Genomic DNA, 20,495 nt, shown 5'->3' with positions numbered 1-20,495 from the left:
TGGCAAGTGGAAGCCGCAAAGTAGTAGGCCACGCTCACAGAACGGGACCGCCGAGTGCTGAAGCGCGTAGAGCCTGAAAATCGTCTGTCTTCAGTTCCAAACTGTCTCTGGAAGCAACGTCAGCACAGGAACTGTTCGTCGGGAGCTTCATGAAATGGGTTTCCATGGTCGAGCAGCCGCACACAAGCCTAAGATCACCATGTGCAATGCCAAGCTGTAGTGGTGTAAAGCTCACCATTATTAGACTCTAGCAGTGGAAACGCATTCTCTGGAGTGATGAATCAAGCTTCACCATCTTGCAGTCCGACGGACGAATCTGGGTTTGGCGGATGCCAGTAGAACACTACCTGCCCGAATGCATAGTGCCAACTGTAAAGTTTGGTGGAGGAGGAATGATGGTCTGGGGCTGTTTTTCATGGTTCCAGTCTAGGCCTCTTGGCTCCAGTGAAGGGAGATTCTGTGCTTCCAACTTTGTGGAAACAGTTTGGGAAGGCCCTTTCCAGTTTCAGCATGCCGATGCCCCCAGGCACAAAGCGAGGTCCATACAGAAATGCTTTGTCGAGATCGGTGTGGAATAACTTGACTGGCCTGCACAGAGCCCTGACCTCAACCACATTGAACACCTTTGGGATGAATTGGAACGCTGACTGCGAGCCAGGCCTAATCGCCCGTCATCAGTGCCTGACCTCACTAATGCTCTTGTGGCTGAACAGAAGCAAGTCCCCGCAACAATGTTCCTAATGCTAGTGGAAAGCCTTCCCAGAAAGAGTGGAGGCTGTTGTATAGGGGGCGGATCAACTCCATATTAATGCCTATGATTTTGGAATGAGATGTTCGACCAGCAGGTGTCCACATACTTCTGGTCATGTATTTGTTTTTAATGTTCTGAAAGGTCTGTCTGTTTTTGCAAACATGATCAATAAGAACTCTAAACTCTAAATGGACAGGTGCGCTATCAGCTGTCTCAGGGGAGTCCGTTCCTGGTGGACTCAGTCCGAGGTGTCATCTCCCTGATAGACAGGCTGGACAGAGAGAGAGACTCCTTTCACCTGCTAGCCGTCACAGCCATGGACCAGGGCAGCATGCCCAGGTCAGCCACTGCTGTGGTCAACATCACTGTCCTAGATGTCAATGACTGCAGCCCGCTGTTCTCTCCAGACACACTGACGCTCCATGTGTTGGAGAACGGCGGAGACCCATCTCAGCTCACCCACCAGGTAACTGCTGTGGTAGGGTTATTGGTTTATTATTAAACCCTTATTTAGTTAGGTAAGTCATTATAATAAGGACCTGGTTAGGACCTGGAGTAATCTGACTGAACTACCCTCCAGCTTCATATGAACAAACAGATGATGTGGCAGCTCATCTCAGAACACAGAACCAAATCTTCCATCATGCATTGGCCAGCTCCTCGATATGTCTGTCACGAGAGGCTATGATTGATGTTATGACAGGAGACAATCACATCATGTTACCAATATAATTTTGATGCGGCCATAATGCATTGTAAGATTTGTCATTTAGTGTAATCTCATAATGATGATTGAGTTATTATTAGCCATTTTGAGTCTGTTAAACAATTGCCACATGACATACATTATGACATGACATACAGTAGTATCATGAGTTGAATACAATACAAGTAATACATTAGTAATATATTATACCTGTTGCCTTTCAGTAATATCTTAACGCCCCCCTCCTCCCCCCAATTGTGACCAGGTGTCAGCTAGGGATGATGATCTAGGGGTGAACAGCCAGATGAGGTACTTCATAGATAGAGACTGGGAGGGTCTCTTCTCTCTGTCGCCAAACGGCACCTTTCACATACTACAGAGCCTGGACAGGGAGGTGACATCTCTCTACAAGTTAGACATCATGGCTGTCGACTCAGGTGATCAGGATCTCTGCTTCCGTACGACAAAAACATGTTGTTCCTTTAAGAAATATCAGAACTCAGTTTTTTCTGCTTTACAAGTATAATGTATACACATGAGAGCTGTACCTAAATTGTACACTGTATATCACATTGTGAAATCCGGCTGCAGTGATTTGTGTGTGATGTAGGATTTAGCTAAGCTATCTCTGAGCAGTAATGAATATGGAATAAGATGTTATTTTATGTTTGTCGAGACATCGCAAAATAAAAACTCATACATGCTTATAGCAAGTAATAAAGCATAATACCTGCAGGCTGTTTATCTTTTTGTTGCTGTTGATATTGTTCTTTTGTTTGGTCTCTTCAGGTTTGCCGCCTCTGACAGGGACTGTGACAGTCCATGTTGTAGTGGACGATATGAATGACAACCGGCCAGTGTTTAGTGAGGAGGTCTACACCACCATTGTCTATGAGGATAGCCCTGCAGGCACAGTGTTTGCCATGGTCACTGCCTATGATGCGGATGAAGGTGTCAATGGACAAATAAGGTACAGTTCCTTTGACTGAAGTCCTGTGGATCCTCATCACTGGAGTTGAGAAAGAATATATGGTCAGATCCTGTTTGATTCACTGCTGTAATGTGATGGTTACCTATATTCCAGGTACTCCATAGAGAGTGCTGATGGACCCTTCTCTATTGAGGACACGTCTGGGGAGCTGTTGACCACTGGCGTGCTGGACAGGGAGGCGGTGGCAATCTACAGACTGACTGTGGTGGCCAGGGACACACACCCCACACAGCAGCTGTCCAGCTCTGTACAGGTGTCTGTCCTGGTTGCGGATGTCAATGACCACTGGCCTCAGTTCCTCCACAGCCCCTATGTGGCTAACATGCCGGCTGGATCTGCTCCAGGTGAGGGGGTTTAGTAACAGCAGCCATTTTAGATATCATAGATAAACAAGGAAAACAAAGTAAATCATATTATTACAAATGCCCTTTATTAATGCGATTATGATAGGTGTACAATGTGTTTATGATTTGTTTCAATGCTGTTTGTGCCCGTGTTCTGCAGGGTCTGTTGTGTGTGCTGTGAGAGCAGTGGATGGGGACTCAGGGATCAATGCACAGCTTCACTTCTTCTTATACGGGCAGAACACTGGCCAGTTCTTCATCAGCCCACACAGGGGAACCATTTTCACCACTGGTGCCCTCGCAGGGACAAACGACTTCACTATCAACGTGCACGTGGAAGACGGGGGAGACCATCCTAAATTTGACACAACAACTGTTACCATCAGGTTCAAAGTTCTAATCTGTATTTGTCTGCTTTGGGAGTTGTGGGGAAGGTCTGTATAAAGGGGGGGGGTTGCTCTTTAACTGTGGTGATGACCTGCCAGCCGGCACATCACCAACTCATCTCTGCATTTTCCTCTTCTTCTTTTCTCTCCTTACCAGATTCCAGAATGCCTCAGAGTTCCCCACAATTGGTGTAGATGTTCTCAGACCATCGCTCTCTGAAGAGGACCCAGAGGGAACCTTGGTAGCTCTGGTCTCAGCCAGGACTTCCAGAGCAGGTCCAGTCTCCTTCTACCTGGTGTCTGGAGACTCTGACCACCTGTTCCGCCTCCACCAAGAAACTGGCCAGTTGACCATCCACCACCCTCTGGACTATGAGACCAACAAAGAGTTTCTACTGCTGGTGGAGGCCAGAGATGCAGGCTCCCCACCGTTCTCTTCTTATGCAGAGATTCACGTGAATGTCACTGATGTGAACGATAACGCACCGCAATTCACTCAGCGTGAATATAGGTGTGAGGTACTGGAGAACTCTCCAGCGACGTGGGTGTGTGACGTGCTCGCCATCGACGCGGACTCTGGGAGTTATGGAAAGGTGCAGTACAGCATTTTAGAGCGGAACAACATTGATCATGTTTTTACCATCGACTCAGAAAATGGCATGCTGAGCACAACAACGAGTTTAGACCGCGAAGAAATACCTGAGTACAATTTAACCATCGTAGCGGCAGACAAAAACAACAGTTTCTATAAAGACATTGCAGTCATGCTAGTGGTGGTTGTGGACACAAACGACCACGCACCTCGGTTTACACAGATCTTCTTCACTGAGGTAACTGAGGATTCTCCTATCGGACACACCATTTTACAGATCGTCTCAACAGATGACGACATCGGTGCCAATGCTGTGATGACTTATTCCATAATTGACCAGAGGGATGACGTTCTTCCCTTCAGTATTGATAAGACTAGTGGGTGTATAACAGTGTTGCTGCCCCTGGACAGGGAGACCCAGGACCATTATGTGGTGAAAGTCAATGCCAACGACTCAGCTTGGACCATTAGTACAGACGTGACAATAGACGTAACCGATGTTAATGACAACAAACCTGTCTTTACTAAACAGGTCTACACCGCTACTGTCACTGAGACCAGGGCCCAGGAAGTATTTGTTATGCGAGTTCTCGCTATGGATGCTGACCTGGGACAAAACAGTCAGATTGTGTATCTGATCGACCCTCCCAGTGAGCACTTCTGGGTCAATGCGTCTACTGGGGATATTCTCACCAAGCAACCCATATCTTTACTACATCAGTCTGCCTCTCTGAGCTTTAGTATTACGGTTGTAGCCTCTGACTGTGGCAATGTTCGTTCATACAGTAACTCCATGGTCATTGTAACCGTTGTTCAGTATAACCACTTCCCTCCCAGCTTCCTGCCTTTCCCGCCTCTCCTGTCCATCCCCTTTAACATCACCATGGGAACCGAGGTGGTGCGGCTAACAGCCGTGGACCGGGACTCCAATCGCAGCAAAAGCAACACTACTATAGAATACAGTCTCGCCGGAGGTAACGCATCAGATTTTTTTGTAATAAACATGGACGATGGGAGACTGATGCTTAATAGGACATTGAGGCAAAGCATTAACTCACTGTTGATGCTCATAGTTACTGCAAAGGACCAGGGGTTCCCTCCTCTCTCATCACAGGCTGTTGTTCAATTTGAGGTTACAGGAGAGAATCAGTTTTCCCCGCAGTTTTCAGAGACGTATGTTACCTTCTCCATCCCTGAGGATCTGCTAGTGGGGTCAGTCATTGGGAAAGTCCAGGCCGAAGACGGAGACGATGGTGTCAATGGTGTGCTCTCATACTCTATAACTTCAGGAAACAAATATTCACCGTTCTCTTTAGGACAGAGGTCAGGGTTGATTACCCTAGTCGAAAGGCTGGACTATGAGAAACAAGGAGTTTATCGTATTCAGATCACCGCCAAAGACGGAGGCTGGATCTCTAAGACTGGGACGGTAATCATGACCGTGAATGTCAGTGACGTGAATGACAACCCTCCGGTCTTCACATTGTCACAGTATACAGCCTCAGTGCTGGAGAACTCTGCGGTTGGGACACCGGTCCTCCAGGTCGGTGCTACCGATGCAGACTCAAGCGCCAATGCATATATCACCTACTCACTGATGGCCAGTGGACACTCTGGCCAGTTTGCCATCGACTCCAGGAACGGCACTGTCACCACTCTGGATATCTTTGACTTTGAGCTCAAGCGGTCCTTCGAAATAACTGTCAAGGCCTCAGACGCAGAAAACCGCCATTCATTCAGCGTCGCGCACGTTAATATCCAAGTCTTAGGAGTCAACGAGTTCAGCCCAGCGTTCCTGCAGCACAAGTTCAACCTGTCCGTCTCCGAGAATGTATCTATTGGAACTAGAGTTGGCAAGGTAACCGCCACTGACTCTGACGAAGGCCTGGACGGACTGGTCTTCTACCTGCTCATTGGACAAAGCCGATGGACAGGCTTCGACGTAGATGAACAGAGCGGAGAGATCTACATCACCACTGATCTGAGGAAGCAGGGCTACAGCCATGTCACCCTGAGAATCCTAGCTAAGAACCGAGGCGTCATCACAGGGCTAGACGTGGACGAAGCCTTGGTCCACATCAATATAGTGGACACTAACGACCCACCAGAGTTCTCCTCGTGGCTCTACAGTGCGGAGATCAGGGAGGACAGCCTTGTGGGGAATTCTGTTATCAGAGTGGTTGCCCTGGACCAGGACTCTGTCCCAGAGTGGAGCCGCTTCTCCTACAGCATCCCGGATGGAAATGTCAACTCATCCTTCTTTGTAGACCCTGTCAGTGGACTTGTGTCTGTCAGTGCCCCCCTGGACAGGGAACTGTGGCCCCTATACAACCTGACTGTGACAGCCACAGACCAGGGTTCTCCGCCAGCCACTGGGACTGCTCAAATTGTGGTGACCATTACTGACGTTAATGACAACGCTCCCACATTAGTCAACATACATGGACAGGTGAAGGAGAACCAGCCTGCTGGTACCATAGTGGCCAGGCTCAACACCTCTGATGCTGATCTACCTCCCAACCAGGGGCCATTCTCCTACTGGATCGTCCAGCCTGCCTCAGGGAGGAGCTTCACCCTAACTTCTGATGGAGTCCTTTCCACCTCCAGACCTCTGGACCGGGAGGTCAACTCTGTGTTTCATCTGTCGGTGGTAATCAGTGACGCAGGGACTCCTCCGCTGTCCTCCACCACGATGTTTAACGTCAGAGTCGAGGATGAGAACGATAACCCATCGGTCCCAAGGAACGTCTACATCGAGGTGAAGTACTATGGCAGTGCCTTCCCCGGCGGCTTCATCGGCGACGTCAGACCCGAGGACCAGGATGTGGTGGACACGTTTAACTGCAGCATCAGAAACGGACCTCTTAACATGTTCACGATCCCTGACGGCACCTGCGATATCTGGTCTTCTCCATACCAGGGAGAAGCTACGTACAACATCACAATTGAGGCCACCGACCACCTCCACCCTCCCGTTAACAACAGTATCTACGTGAACTACAAAGGCTTCACCAACGCTTCCATGGACAGCTGTATACTGTTCTATGTGGCGTCCACCTCGGTCGAAGACTTCTTGTCTCTCAATTATTTGAAGTTTGTCAAAGCCCTGGACAGCCTGTTCAACCTGCAGGCCTCCAAGACTCACATGTTTGGGATTAAGCCTACAGGTGATAAAGTCCTGCTCCTGGCTGCGGTGAAGAGTTACAACGGTCAGTACCTGAATGGAGAGGTCGCCAGCAGTATCTCTGCTGCCCACCAGAAACTCCTGGAAGCTCAGAGCAACATCACTCTGTCCTACATCACCAGCGACCCCTGCCTCGTCAACCCCTGTCTGAACGGCGCCACCTGCAACAAAAATGTCCACATCGGCCCAGAGGTTTTCGTCCTGGAGAGCCCGTCGGTCATCTTTGTGTCGCCGCAGAATGAGATCTTTAATTGTTTGTGTTCAGCGGGCTTCGCTGGCACCCTGTGTGAACTAGACGTGGATGAGTGTGACGAGAGACCCTGCGAGAAACAAAGCGTGTGTGTTAATAACCCAGGGGGGTTCCGTTGCCACTGTAGGAGGGGCTTCTCTGGCCTGTACTGCTCAGCTGCCCTGGATGTTTGCCTGGGGGTCCACTGTCAACACGGAGGGACGTGCCTGAACACGGAGGATGGGGTTCACTGTGACTGTAGTCCTGGATATGAGGGTAAGTCATATTGAACCTGAATCTCAACATTGACTCTATAATGCATGTAATCCAGTCATGACAAATTCATGTTAAAACTGAGGGTTTGGGAATTGGAGGTTCCAATTCTCAGATCAACTTACTAATAGACTAATTGTTACCACAACACTAAGATGTCAGATGAACACCGGCATTCTACAATGGCTTTACACACAAACGGTACTGTAGCAATTCCAAATACTGTACGGAATTATTTTTGACATTTGTCTGAAAACAGAGATAGAGAGAGGATTTGGAGTGTGAACTCTTTGACCCGTTGTTCTTTTCAGGAGACTTTTGTGAGCATTCCGTTAACCACTGCGCATCAGCACCTTGTTTCCAAGGCAACTGCACCAATGGTCTGACAGGATACACATGTCATTGCCCTTTTGGTGAGAAATGATACAAGCTGTTAACGTACACACTTCTTGTCCAGGCTGGGCAGCACATTGGTTAAGTCACTCATATGATTGTATTTGTGGTTATTATGTCGACCTGGCATTAAACTAGCTGTAAACGCTTGTCACACCAACATACATACACTTGACTTAATTGTTGTGCTACACTGTGTAGCGAACCATTAATGTAAACTCGTGAGATCAGGCGGCTTGCGAGGCTACTGAATGGGTGCTCAGTCCTTAAAATGTGTCATCAGAATGCTGAAAGGATTTCTTTGAATCCCTACAAAATTTCAGTCCTGATCCTCCTCTCACAATGATTTTCAGGATTCTTGTTAGTTCTAGATTTGCCTTTGTCTTCTCCCTCAGGTGTGAGTGGCATCCACTGCGAAGAGGACAGCTATGGCTTTGAGGAGTTGTCCTATATGGAGTTTCCTCCTCTAGATCCCAGGAGTAACTTCATCTCCCTGGAGCTGGCCACGTTGCAGCAGAACAGCCTGCTGCTGTATAACCCTGCAGGTAGCTGGATTGGTTTGACTTATTTTCTATGAATAAAAAACTAAGTGTAAAAACTACACAGTGAAACACTGCATTTAAAAACTCTGTGTTTGATGTGTGCTGTCTGGGGGGGATTGAGAATGGAGCAGAAAACACATTTTTGTTGTTTGGTGTAATTAATGGACAATAACGTTGTATTGTTGTAAAATTCTTGAGGATAACACCAACAAAAATAAATGTTCCTTTATGGTCCTTGACCATGGTATCAGGCTCGGGCAGTGTAGAGTACCTGGCACTGGAGGTTGTGAAGGGGAGGGTCCGTCTCTCATATGACCTGGGCTCTGGAGCTGTCCGTCTGCAGACGGAAAGGCAGGTGGCTGATGGACGCTTTCACAGCATCACCGTCAGGAGGATAGGAAATGTGAGTCCCAAGGGCATGCTTGTGCGCGGCCCACACACAAACACGTTAACAGTACATGCAGACATAAACACATATGGTACATGCAGACATAAACACATATGGTACATGCAGACATAAACACATATGGTACATGCAGACATATATGCACGCACACACTTATTTTTGTTTTCATCTTACAGATAGGCTCTCTACAAGTGGACCACTGTCCTGATGTGAAGGCTACTGGATTTTGTCTCTCTCAAAGTAATGGCATTGGCTCCAAAAGGTACTCGTCTACTCATTATTAAATTATAAACTCAGGAAAAAAAAAGAACCTTCCTCTCACTGTCAACTGCGTTTATTTTCAGCAAACTTAACATTGTGTAAATATTTGTATGAACATAACAAGATTCAACAACTGAGACATACACTGAACAAGTTCCACAGACATGTGACTAACAGGAATTGAATAATGTGTCCCTGAACAAAGAGGGGGTCAAAATTTAAAAAAAAGTCAGTATCTGGTGTGGGCACCAGCTGCATTAAGTACTGCAGTGCATCTCCACCTCATGGACTGCACCAGATTTGCCAGTTCTTGCTGTGAGATATTAAACCCACCTCCCTAGCCCTCACCCTCTGATCCAACAGGTCCCAGACATGCTCAATGGGATTCAGATCCGGGCTCTTCGCTGACCATGGCAGAACACTGATACTCCTGTCTTGCAGGAAATCACACACAGAACAAGCAGTATGGCTGGTGGTATTGTCATGCTGGAGGGTCATGTCAGGATGAGCCTGTAGGAAGGGTACCACATGAGGGAGGAGGATGTCTTCCCTGTAACGCACAGCGTTGAGATTGCCTGCAATGACAACAAGCTCAGTCCGATGATGCTGTGAACATACCGCCCCAGACCATGACGGACCCTCCACCTCCAAATCGATCCCGCTCCAGAGTACAGGCCTCGGTGTAACGCTCATTCCTTCGACGATAAACGCAAATCTGATCATCACCCCTGGTTAGACAAAACCACAACTCGTCAGTAAAGAGCACAATTTTTTTGGGCCTCCCGGGTGGCACAGTGGTTAAGTACTGCAGCGCCAGCTGTGCCATCAGAGTCCCTGGGTTCGCGCCCAGGCTCTGTCGTAACCGGCCGCGACCGGGAGGTCCGTGGGGCGACGCACAATTGGCCTAGCGTCGTCCGGGTTAGGGAGGGATTGGTCGGTAGGGATCTCCTTGTCTCATCGCGCACCAGCGACTCCTGTGGCGGGCCGGGCGCAGTGCCGCTAGCCAAGGTTGCCAGGTGCACGGTGTAGCCTCCGACACATTGGTGCGGCTGGCTTCCGGGTTGGATGCGCGCTGTGTTAAGAAGCAGTACGGCTGGTTGGGTTGTGTATCGGAGGACGCATGACATTCAGCCTTCGTCTCTCCCGAGCCCGTACGGAAGTTGTAGCAATGAGACAAGATAGTAGCTACTACAACAATTGGATACCACGAAATTGGGGAGAAAAAAGGGGTAAAATAAAATAAAATAAATTATAATAATAATAAAAAAAAGAAGAGCACTTTTTGCCAGTCCTGTCTGGTCCAGCAACGGTGGGTTTGTGCCCATAGGCGACGTTGTTGCCGGTGATGTCTGGTGAGGACCTGCCTTTATAACAGGTCCCTCAGTCCAGCCTCTCTCGGCCTATTGCGGACAGTCTGAGCACTGATGGAGGGATTGTGCGTTCTTGGTGTAACTCGGGCAGTTGTTGTTGCCATCCTGTACCTGTCCCGCAGGTGTGATGTTCGGATGTACCTATCCTGTGCAGGTGTTGTTACACGTGGTCTGCCACTGCGAGGACGATCAGCTGTCCGTCCTATCTCCCTGTAGAGCTGTCTTAGGCGTCTCACAGTACGGACATTGCAATTTATTGCCCTAGCCACATCTGCAGTCCTCATGCCTCCTTGCAGCATGCCTAAGGCACATTCACACAGATGAGCAGGGACCCCTGGGCATCTTTCTTTTGGTGTTTTTCAGAGTCAGTAGAAAGGCCTCTTTAGTGTCCTAAGTTTTCATAACTGTGCTTAATTGCCTACTGTCTGTAAGCTGTTAGTGTCTTAACGACCGTTCCACAGGTGCATTTTCATTGAACAAGCATGGGAAACAGAGTTTAAACCCTTTACAATGAAGATCTGTGAAGTTATTTTGATGTTTAAGAATTATCTTTGAAAGACAGGGTCCTGAAAAAGGGACATTTCTATTTTTGCCGAGTTTGTGGGTTGTGTTTAATTTAATGTCATATCAATGTGTTTTATTCATTCTCACTTACAACATTGTGTTCTTGGTCCCTGCTGTCCCTCCCAGGACCCTGGACGTTGGCGGCAGTAACATGACGTTTGGGGGAGTCAGGTCTATTGAGTCTGTTCTGCTGCGTCCTGGTCAAGTCCAGACTCATGACTTTGTTGGCTGTGTGAGAAACATGAAAGTAAATGGTATACCTTTAGGGCTTACCAAAGCTCTGGCGGCCTACAACTTCTTGGAGAGGTATGAGCTCAGATTTATATCCTCTGTGAGACCAAAATAAGTGTACTATATAGGTAAAAGGGTGCCATTCAGGATTTAGCCTAAAATGGTGGGATGTAACAGTTGTCGTAGCTGTAGAGAAGCCACCGGTTGTTGTCAAAATCTTAAGTCAGATGAGGGAATCCATACAGTACAACAGATAGATGGTATAGTCCTATTGACAGTTAACATACAGTATAACCAATGGATGGTATGGTCACTAGGTGTCCTCGAGCAGCAGTGTCTCCGTGTTTCAGTGGTCCGTGTCTGAACGGAGGAGTGTGCCAGGACCTCTGGTCTCACTACATCTGTCAGTGTACACACCACTACACTGGAACCACCTGTAACACAGGTACTGGCCTACACACATGGGGACAATTCCGCTTTCAATTCAAGAAAACATTTATCAAAAACAATGGGCAATTTACACAATTTACTCCCTGAATTGACTGAATTAAAAAACAAATTAACCCCAGCCTTCCTGGTACGACAGTACCACTAAACCTGACTGTGCTTCTGTTCATGGTGTGACCAACCTGTTCAGTATTTTATTTCGGACAGAGATTTCAGAGGAGCATGTGTTACGGCTGGGCAGTAGCGGCTACATAGAATATGTAGTCAGAGAGAGCTACAGGAGAGAGCAGCAGCTGAGAGACCTGCTGGACGAAGACAGAGGACAGGCAGAGACCAGCAGAGATCTCTCTGAGATAGAAGTCAAGGTGAAGACTGTGGAGAGAGACGCAGTGTTGCTGTTCGTTTTGGGAAGGAAAGGACACTTTGAGCTCAGGGTGAGCTGCACATTTATTATATATTTTTTTTACCTTTATTTAACACGGCAAGTCAGTTAAGAACAAATTCTTATTTTCAATGATGGCCTAGTGGATTAACTGCCTTCTTCAGCGGCAGAACGACAGATTTTTTTACCTTGTCAGCTGGGGGATTCGATTTTGCAACCGTTCGGTTACTAGTCCAACGGTCTAACCACTAGGCTACCTGCCGCACATGAGACTTTCATGTGAGATTAGAGATATTTCTCAGTGAAATACCGATAATGTTAACACCGGTATGTGTTCAGAGAATTTGAATGTGCAGGGGCAAGAAAAAGTATGTGAACCCTTTGGAAATACCTGGATTTCATCAGATTTGATCCGATCTTCATCTAGGTCACAACAATAGATAAACACAGTCTGCTTAAATAAATAACACACACAATTATATGTTTTCATGTCTTTATTGAACACACTGTGTAAACATTCACAGTGCAGGGTGGAAAAAGTATGTGAACCCTTGGATTCAATAACTGGTTGACCCTCCTTTGGCAGTAATAACCTGATCCAAACGTTTTCTGTAGTTGCGGATCAGAACTGCACAACGGTCAGGAGGAATTTTGGACCATTCCTCTTTACAAAACTGTTTCAGTTCAGAACTGCTCTCTTGAGATCATGCCACAGCATCTCAATCGGGTTGAGGTCAGGACTCTGACTGGGCCACTCCAGAAGGCGTATTTTCTTCTGTTGAAGCCATTCTGTTGTTGATTTACTTCTGTGTTTTGGATTGTTGTCCTGTTGCGTCACCCAACTTCTGTTGAGCTTCAATTGGCGGACAGATAGCCTAACCATCTCCTGCAAAATGTCTTGATAAACTTGGGAATTTATTTTTCCCTCGATGATAGCAAGCTGTCCAGGCCCTGAAGCAGCAAAACAGCCCCAAACCACGATGCTCCCTCCACCATACTTTCCAGTTGGGATGAGGTTTTGATGTTGGTGTGCTGTGCCTTTTTTTCTCCACACATAGTGTTGCATGTTCCTTCCAAACAACTAAACTGTAGTTTCATCTGTCTACAGAATATTTTGCCAGTAGCCCTGTGGAACATCCAGGTGCTCTTTTGCAAACTTCAGACTTGCAGCAATGTTTTTTTGGACAGCAGTGGCTTCTTCCGCGGTGTCCTCCCATGAACACCATTCTTGTTTAGTGTTTTACGTATCGTAGACACGTCAACAGAGATGTTAGCATGTTCCAGAGATTTCTGTAAGTCTTTAGCTGACACTCTAGGATTCTTAAGTTCATTGAGCATTCTGTGCTGTGCTCTTGCAGTCATCTTAGCAGGATGGCCACTCCTAGGGAAAGTAGCAACAGTGCTGAACTTTTTCAATTTATAGGCAATTTGTCTTACCGTGAACTGATGAATATCAAGGCTATTAGAGATACTTTTGTAACCCTTTCCAGCTTTATGCAACTCAAAAAGTCTTAATCTTAAGTCTTCTGAGATCTCTTTTGTTCGAGGCATGGTTCACATCAGGCAATGCTTCTTGTGAATAGCAAACTCAAATTTTGTGAGTTTTTTTATAGGGCAAGGCAGCGCTATCCAACATCTCCAATCTGGTCTCATTGGTTGGGCTCCAGGTTAGCTGACTCCTGACTCCAATAAGCTTTTGGAGGTCATTAGCCTAGGGGTTCACATACTTTTTACAACCTACACTGTGAATGTTTATATGATGTATTCAAAATAGACAAGAAAAATACAATATCTGTGTTGTTAGTTTAAGCACACCGTTTGTCTATTGTTGTGACTTATATGAAGATCAGATCAAATTTGATGACCAATTCATGCAGAAATCCAGGTAAATCCAAAGGGTTCACATACTTTTTCTTGCTACTGTAGGCAGTTTAGTTATAGGACATGGAAAATTGAGTTTGCAATGGAGGGGAGGAGCTTCTTAAATTGCATTCTTTGGGTGATCTGTGGTTCCAAATGGCACCCTATTCTGTAGTGCACTACTTTTGACAGAGCACTATGAGCCATGGTCAAAAGTAGTGCACTATAAAGTCAATAGGGTGCCATTTGGGGTGAATCGTATACACTGTATTCGGAAAGTATTCAGACCCCTTCACTTTTTCCACACTTTATGTTACAGCCTTATTCTAAAATTGATTAAATCGTTTTTTCCCTCATCAATCTACACACAATACCCATAATGACAAAGCAAAAACTGTTGTTTAGAAACTTCTGCAAATTTGTAAAAAAAAACAAAAACAGATCACATTTACATAAGCATTCATATCCTTTACTCAGTATCATGTTGAAACACCTTTGGCAGTGATTACAACCTCGAGTCTTCTTGGGTATAACGCTAGAAGCTTGGCACACCTGTATTTGGGGAGTGTCTCCCATTCTACTCTACAGATCCTCTCAAGCTCTGTCAGGTTGGATGGGGAGCGGTCGCTGCACAGCTATTTTCAGGTCTCTCCAGAGATGTTAGATCTGGTTCAAGTACGGGCTCTGGCCGGGCCACTCAAGGACATTCAGAGACTTGTCCTGAAGCCTTTCCTGCGTTGTCTTGACTGTGTGCTTACGGTCGTTGTCCTGTTGGAAGCTTAACCTTCACCCCGAATCAAATCAAACTTTATTTGCCACATGCGCCGAATACAACAAGTGTAGACTTTACCGTGAAATGCTTACTTACAAGCCCTTAACCAACAGTGCAGTTCAAGAAGAAGAAAATATTTACCAAGTAGACTAAAATAAAAAGTAATAATAAAAAGTAACACAATAACGAGGCTATATACAGGGGGCACCGGTACTGAGTCAAATTGCAGGGATACAGGCTAGTTGAGGTAATCTGTACATGTAGGTGGGGGTGAAGTGAGTATGCATAGGTAACAAACAAACAGCGAGTAGCAACGGTGTACAAGAGGGGGGGTGTCAATGTAAATTGTCCGGTGGCAATTTTTATGAATTGTTCGGCAGTCTAATGGCTTGGGGGTAGAAGCTGTTGAGAAGCCTTTTGGTCCTAGACTTGGCGCTCCAGTACCGCTTGCCGTGCGGTAGCAGAGAAAACAGCCATGCGTCCTCCGAAACACAACCCAACCAAGCCGCACTGCTTCTTAACAAAGCGCGCATCCAACCCAGAAGCCAGCCGCCCCAATGTGTCGGAGGAAACACAGTGCACCTGGCAACCTGGTTAGCGCGCACTGCACCCGGCCCGCCACAGGGGTCGCTAGTGCGCGATGAGACAAGGATATCCCTACGGGATATTTTGTAGTGCCCTCTTCATGACTGTCTTGGTGTGTTTGGACCATGATAGTTCGTTGGTGATGTAGACACCAAGGAACTTGACACTCTCGACCCGTTCCACGACAGCCTGGTCGATATTAATGAGGGCCTGTTACACCCACCTTTTCCTGTAGTCCACGATCAGCTTTGTCTTGCTCACATTGAGGGAGAGAGCGGTCTTAGTGCCAGCTTCGCTTTGTGGTGGTAAAAAGACGGCTACGAATAATACAGATGAGAACTCTCTTGGTAGATAGTGTCGTCTACAGCTTATCATAAGGTACTTTACCTCAGACGAGCAATACCTTGAGCCTTCTTTAATATTAGACATCGGGCACCTGCTGTTATTGACAAAAAGACACACACCCCCACCCCTCATCTTACCAGAGGTAGCATCTCGGTTCTGCCGGTGCATAGAAAATCCCGCCAGCTCTATATTGTCTGTTTCTTCGTTCAGCCAAGTCTCTGTTACAGTTTTTAATGTCCCGTTGGTAGGATAATCTTAATAGTAACTTTATTTTGAGTGCCTGAGTGCTCTGGAGCAGGTTTTCATCAAGGATCTTTCTGTACTTTGCTACATTTATCTTTCCCTCGATCCTGACTAGTCTCCCAGTCCCTGCCGCTGAAATACACACCCACAGCATGATGCTGCCACCAAAATGCTTCATCAGAGCAGAGAATCTTGTTTCTCATGGTCAGAGTCCTTTAGGTGCCTTTTGGCAAACTCCAAGCGGGCTGTCACGTGCCTTTTATTGAGGAGTGGCTTCCGTCTGGCTACTCTGCCATAAAGGCCTAATTGGTGGAGTGCTGCAGAGATGGGAGAACCTTCCAGAAGGACAACCATATCCACATAGGAACTCTGGAGCTGTGTCAGAGTTACCATCGGTCACCTTCTTGGTCACCTCCCTGACAAAGGCTCTGCTCCCCCGAATGCTCAGTTTGCATAAATCCATTTTAGAATAAGGCTGTAACATAACCAAATGTGTAAAAAGTCAAGGGGTCTGAATACTTTCCAAATGTACTGTACATTCATAGTTCTGTTGGAGTCTGCATTTCCGGAGTAAAGTGTTAACTCTTAGCTGTCCGTATTCTAAACCAAGTTTCCGTTGACACGTTCAGGTGATGGATGGAAACCTTCTGTACGTCTCCAGAGACAGAAGGTCAGACGTCCTCTCAGAGGTAACCACCAGCGTTGGAGCATGGTGCTGCTGACAACACCAGAGTTGGGGTTCAATTCCTGCATGGGCCTCTTTCTCAATATGTGTTAGCTGTCGGTGCTTTAACCTAAATATCATTATTTATCATGCTAGGTAGCCTCAGAGACCAGCATGGCGGACGGGGACTGGCATGTCCTCCATCTTTCCACAGTTGGACAGACCACTGTCCTTCTGATGGACGGACAGACAGTCACGAACACCAGCAATGACGGAGCTCTGGACCTAAGTGCTGTCAATGTGGAGAAGATCGTCCTTGGAGCGACTCCACCACCACCCCGAGACACGAGAATCAAGCGCCCAGGTTGGAAGAAATGGTGTAGGATGAAGTTGCCCTTAGATGCTGATCTTCGGTCAGTTTAGCATTTTCACAACTAATGGTTAAGGTTAGAATTGGAATACCTTTCAGTTTGTCAGTCAATTACATAATGCTGAGCTGTGTATTCATTAACAGTGTATTACTGTAATCGTGTTCTCAGGATATTAAGTGTTCATGTGTCTTGACCTGCAGTGTGAAGATGTACAGCCAATCCCAAATCCTACCTCCTATGTAGTTTCATAGATCCGAGTGGATTGGACAGGTGTTGCAATATGGTCAAAAATGCACATTATTGTGCTGGAGTGTCTGGTGTAGCAGTCTAAGCTCCCGACTCTGAACTCGTTTCCCCCTTAGCGACGGGGGTTTAAGCCCCCGTCGCTAACTGTCTGCGCTTCACTCAATCTTTACTTATATCTGTCTTGTCAAAAATAAATAAAGTGATTAACTCCCATCTCAGAAATACACTTGACCTCTTTGAAGGCAAAGTGGAGCAATCATACCATAATGATTTATGTCCAGTTTAAAAAAAAACATTACACAGCTACCTAGGGGGTTAGCAGTTAGGGGCATGTTTTGGGATCAGGCAAGTATGTTTCCTCTGTCTCCCCTCAGTAGGGTTCTCTGGTTGTGTGGAGTATGTCCGATACAATGGCCATTTCCTGCCAGTCAGCGGCTACAGTCTGATAGTGGAGGTTTGGCCCAGTTCTACCCTGCTTCAGTCCAGCTGTGAGTCCCCAGGCTCCTGTGTTCCCTCATGTGAGTCACTGACACACACACATTAAATCTAACAGATAGGCTCCTCCTCTTACCTATCCATACTGTAACACACATTTCCTCTGGTACATCCAGGCTCCTGTGTTTCCACCACTTGCCCTGAGGATGTCCCCACCAACGCCATACTACCTTGCCTCTCTCTGCCCTGTCCCACTGCTCCAGCCTGCGGTGGCTCGGCTGGCACTAGGAACAGCTCCTGTATCTGCCTCACGGCTGGCTCCTGTGAGCTCTGCTCCTCCCCTCCACCAGAGGACTTCCGGGGAGGAGCAGGAGTGTGTTCTGATAAGGAGGCCCTCAGGGGCCCCTCCGCTCCTCTGTGGGTCATCGGCGTGGTTCTCCCCATCACCTCCTTCCTCCTCTGCCTGGGCCTGGGTGTGTTCCTCTGCCTGGGGAGACGCAATGCTAACGCCTGCTGCCACCGGCCACAGAAGCGTCAGGCTGAAAGTGGCTCACCGCAATGTGGAGAGGAAGGGACAGACAACGGAGCGTTTTGTTTTGAAGGCCCGAGGACCACTAGTTCTGTACCTGCGGTGAGAGGGAAGCCACCTGACGGGATCCGGGCGGACAAACCGAGGGAGGCTGTCCAGGACGGCTACAGTACAGCCAGGCCAGGTGTGGAGGCTGGTGGACACAGTGAGGAGCTGGAATACTACGAGATAGACAGTGTCTACAGTGTGTTCCAATCTGACACTGGCTCTCTAAGGCTCACTGGGTCTCTCCACAACACAGATTGGGAGAGGACAGAGACTGGAGTGAGGGGAGGATTGAGGGGATGTCAGAAGAAAACGCCAGATTCCCCAAATCCAGATGACCGAGAGAGGCCAGTGGAGCTGTGGCAGAGCCCTGACCAAAGAGTCTCCAGAGACGGAGGATGTGGTATGGCCAGTGGGTCGCTGAGCCAGGTAGCTGATGAAGAGCAGCGCTTCCCCGGGAGGTTGGTAGTGCCAGGGCTGAGGGGTCCTCCTCACTGTCTCTCTGTGGAGGAGGTGAGGAAGCTGAACAGCCCTGTGGGTGTTCAGTTACATCAGCTGGCTCAATGGCCCAGGCCTGGCAGACCTACCAGAGGGATAAACAGAGGGATGGACAGCAACACCCACAGCTCCTTTACCTGCTCAGAGGTCGACTTTGACAGGGACTTCGCTCTACTAAGCGCCCAGGGCTTGTTACAGGAGCGGACACTGATCACCACCCCCAGAGAACCAGTGGAGAGCCTGCCTGTGCCCCCCTCTCAGGCCCAGTACAGGACTAGGACGGCCGACTCTGGAGATTCCCTTCAACACTGGGAGCAGCTCCTGAACATGTGTGTGTGTTTCCACACCTACGCCCCAGTGTTTGAGGACATAGCAGGGCTGCCAATGGAACAACCACCTGACTGGGACAGGCAAAGCGATCTGGAGGAGATCATATGACAGGTCATGAAAAGAAAATTGATTTGAAAATGTACAAGAACTATGGTAAAGATTGTTTCATTGTAAGAGCTGTGCCAGGGAATGAGTTTGCTTTTATTCATGCAGGTGTTTGCATCGTAATTGAGGGTAAAGTACATCCCTGGCAATGTGTGTTGACAGTATTGCGGACAGCAGAATGTACTGTATGCAGAATGACTATATTTATATTGTAATGCAATGCTCTCAAACATCCTATCCCACCCATTTATTTTCACTGACTGTTGCATTGAAATAGTCTCATGTTTTTCTCATGTCACTCAAAGCTGTGCATCATTGTGTTGTTTACCTTCCATTTGGTTAGTTAGTGTTTTGGATTTAGATCACTTTTGTCTCACTTTAATAGGCAACAGTGCAGTTGAACGCAGAAACAGTTCAGCACCAGGGCTACTGTTCTTTACATTGAGGGAGTTTTATTACGCTGGCCCGGGTTGAACCGGGCAAAAGCTGGGAGGGAGGAGCACCCTTCTCAGATCTAACAGTAATCTGCGTAGCTCGGTCATGTTGTCAACAAGGCAGCATGGTGCATCGTCCAGAAACATACATCTCTTTGCCAGAAAATGAACTAGTTTCAATTCTGATAAAGCATTAAGAAAACAATCGCATCACTCCATGTGCTTAATTACGTCACTTTTGTTTTGAGCTGACTTTGCCATTAGCCATAGCGGGGTACCTGGCTCAAGCCCGGGGGGAAGTCACTTTTCACCCAATTCAAACTCCTCCCACCGGGGTAACCCGGGCCAGATAAACAACCCCCCCAGTGTCAAATGACTAGCTCCACTTTCTATAGGTACGCCAATCTGTAGAGAGCTGACTAGCTCTACTTTCTATAGGTACGCCAATCTGTAGAGCTGACTAGCTCTACTTTCTATAGGTACGCCAATCTGTAGAGAGCTGACTAGCTCTACTTTCTATAGGTACGCCAATCTGTAGAGCGCTGACTAGCTCTATTTTCTATAGGTACGCCAATCTGTAGAGAGCTGACTAGCTCTACTTTCTATAGGTACGCCAATCTGTAGAGAGCTGACTAGCTCTACTTTCTATAGGTACGCCAATCTGTAGAGAGCTGACTAGCTCTACTTTCTATAGGTACGCCAATCTGTAGAGAGCCGACTAGCTCTACTTTCTATAGGTACGCCAATCTGTAGAGAGCCGACTAGCTCTACTTTCTATAGGTACGCCAATCTGTAGAGAGCTCTGAAGTAATTGACAAGTCTGTATGGCCCATATACACACTCACAGTGCACTCCTTTATGAACTCAACCTGTGAATGATTAAGCATCCATTTACAATTTTCACAAAACATTTATATAATTTGAGTGTTTTCTGTCGCTTGTATATGGACTCTATCCATAGATCTTCTCTAGATTGTTATG

The 20,495-nt window shown here is 47.2% G+C and overlaps 1 protein-coding gene across 1 annotated transcript in view; it reads left to right on the top strand.

Moving 5' to 3' along the window:
• The window catches only part of LOC110490083 (protocadherin Fat 4), a 50,538-nt gene extending 30,118 nt beyond the window's left edge, over positions 1-20,420 (top strand). The window contains exons 6-22 of the mRNA XM_036945537.1: positions 948-1,217; positions 1,723-1,894; positions 2,247-2,427; positions 2,542-2,792; positions 2,953-3,178; positions 3,336-7,459; positions 7,768-7,869; positions 8,245-8,394; positions 8,643-8,794; positions 8,974-9,059; positions 11,119-11,298; positions 11,541-11,668; positions 11,878-12,104; positions 16,487-16,546; positions 16,678-16,885; positions 17,513-17,656; positions 17,750-20,420. Of these exons, the coding sequence (XP_036801432.1) occupies positions 948-1,217; positions 1,723-1,894; positions 2,247-2,427; positions 2,542-2,792; positions 2,953-3,178; positions 3,336-7,459; positions 7,768-7,869; positions 8,245-8,394; positions 8,643-8,794; positions 8,974-9,059; positions 11,119-11,298; positions 11,541-11,668; positions 11,878-12,104; positions 16,487-16,546; positions 16,678-16,885; positions 17,513-17,656; positions 17,750-19,083 (7,995 nt within the window). The 3' untranslated portion in view covers positions 19,084-20,420. The remainder of the gene's footprint in view (positions 1-947; positions 1,218-1,722; positions 1,895-2,246; positions 2,428-2,541; positions 2,793-2,952; positions 3,179-3,335; positions 7,460-7,767; positions 7,870-8,244; positions 8,395-8,642; positions 8,795-8,973; positions 9,060-11,118; positions 11,299-11,540; positions 11,669-11,877; positions 12,105-16,486; positions 16,547-16,677; positions 16,886-17,512; positions 17,657-17,749) is intronic.
• Positions 20,421-20,495: the final 75 nt, after the last annotated feature.

The sequence above is a fragment of the Oncorhynchus mykiss genome, chromosome 15 (assembly GCF_013265735.2).
Source record: "Oncorhynchus mykiss isolate Arlee chromosome 15, USDA_OmykA_1.1, whole genome shotgun sequence".
Classification (NCBI taxonomy): Eukaryota; Metazoa; Chordata; class Actinopteri; order Salmoniformes; family Salmonidae; genus Oncorhynchus; species Oncorhynchus mykiss.
Note: the sequence above shows the minus strand (reverse complement) of the source record. Positions and strands in the feature narration are given on the sequence as shown.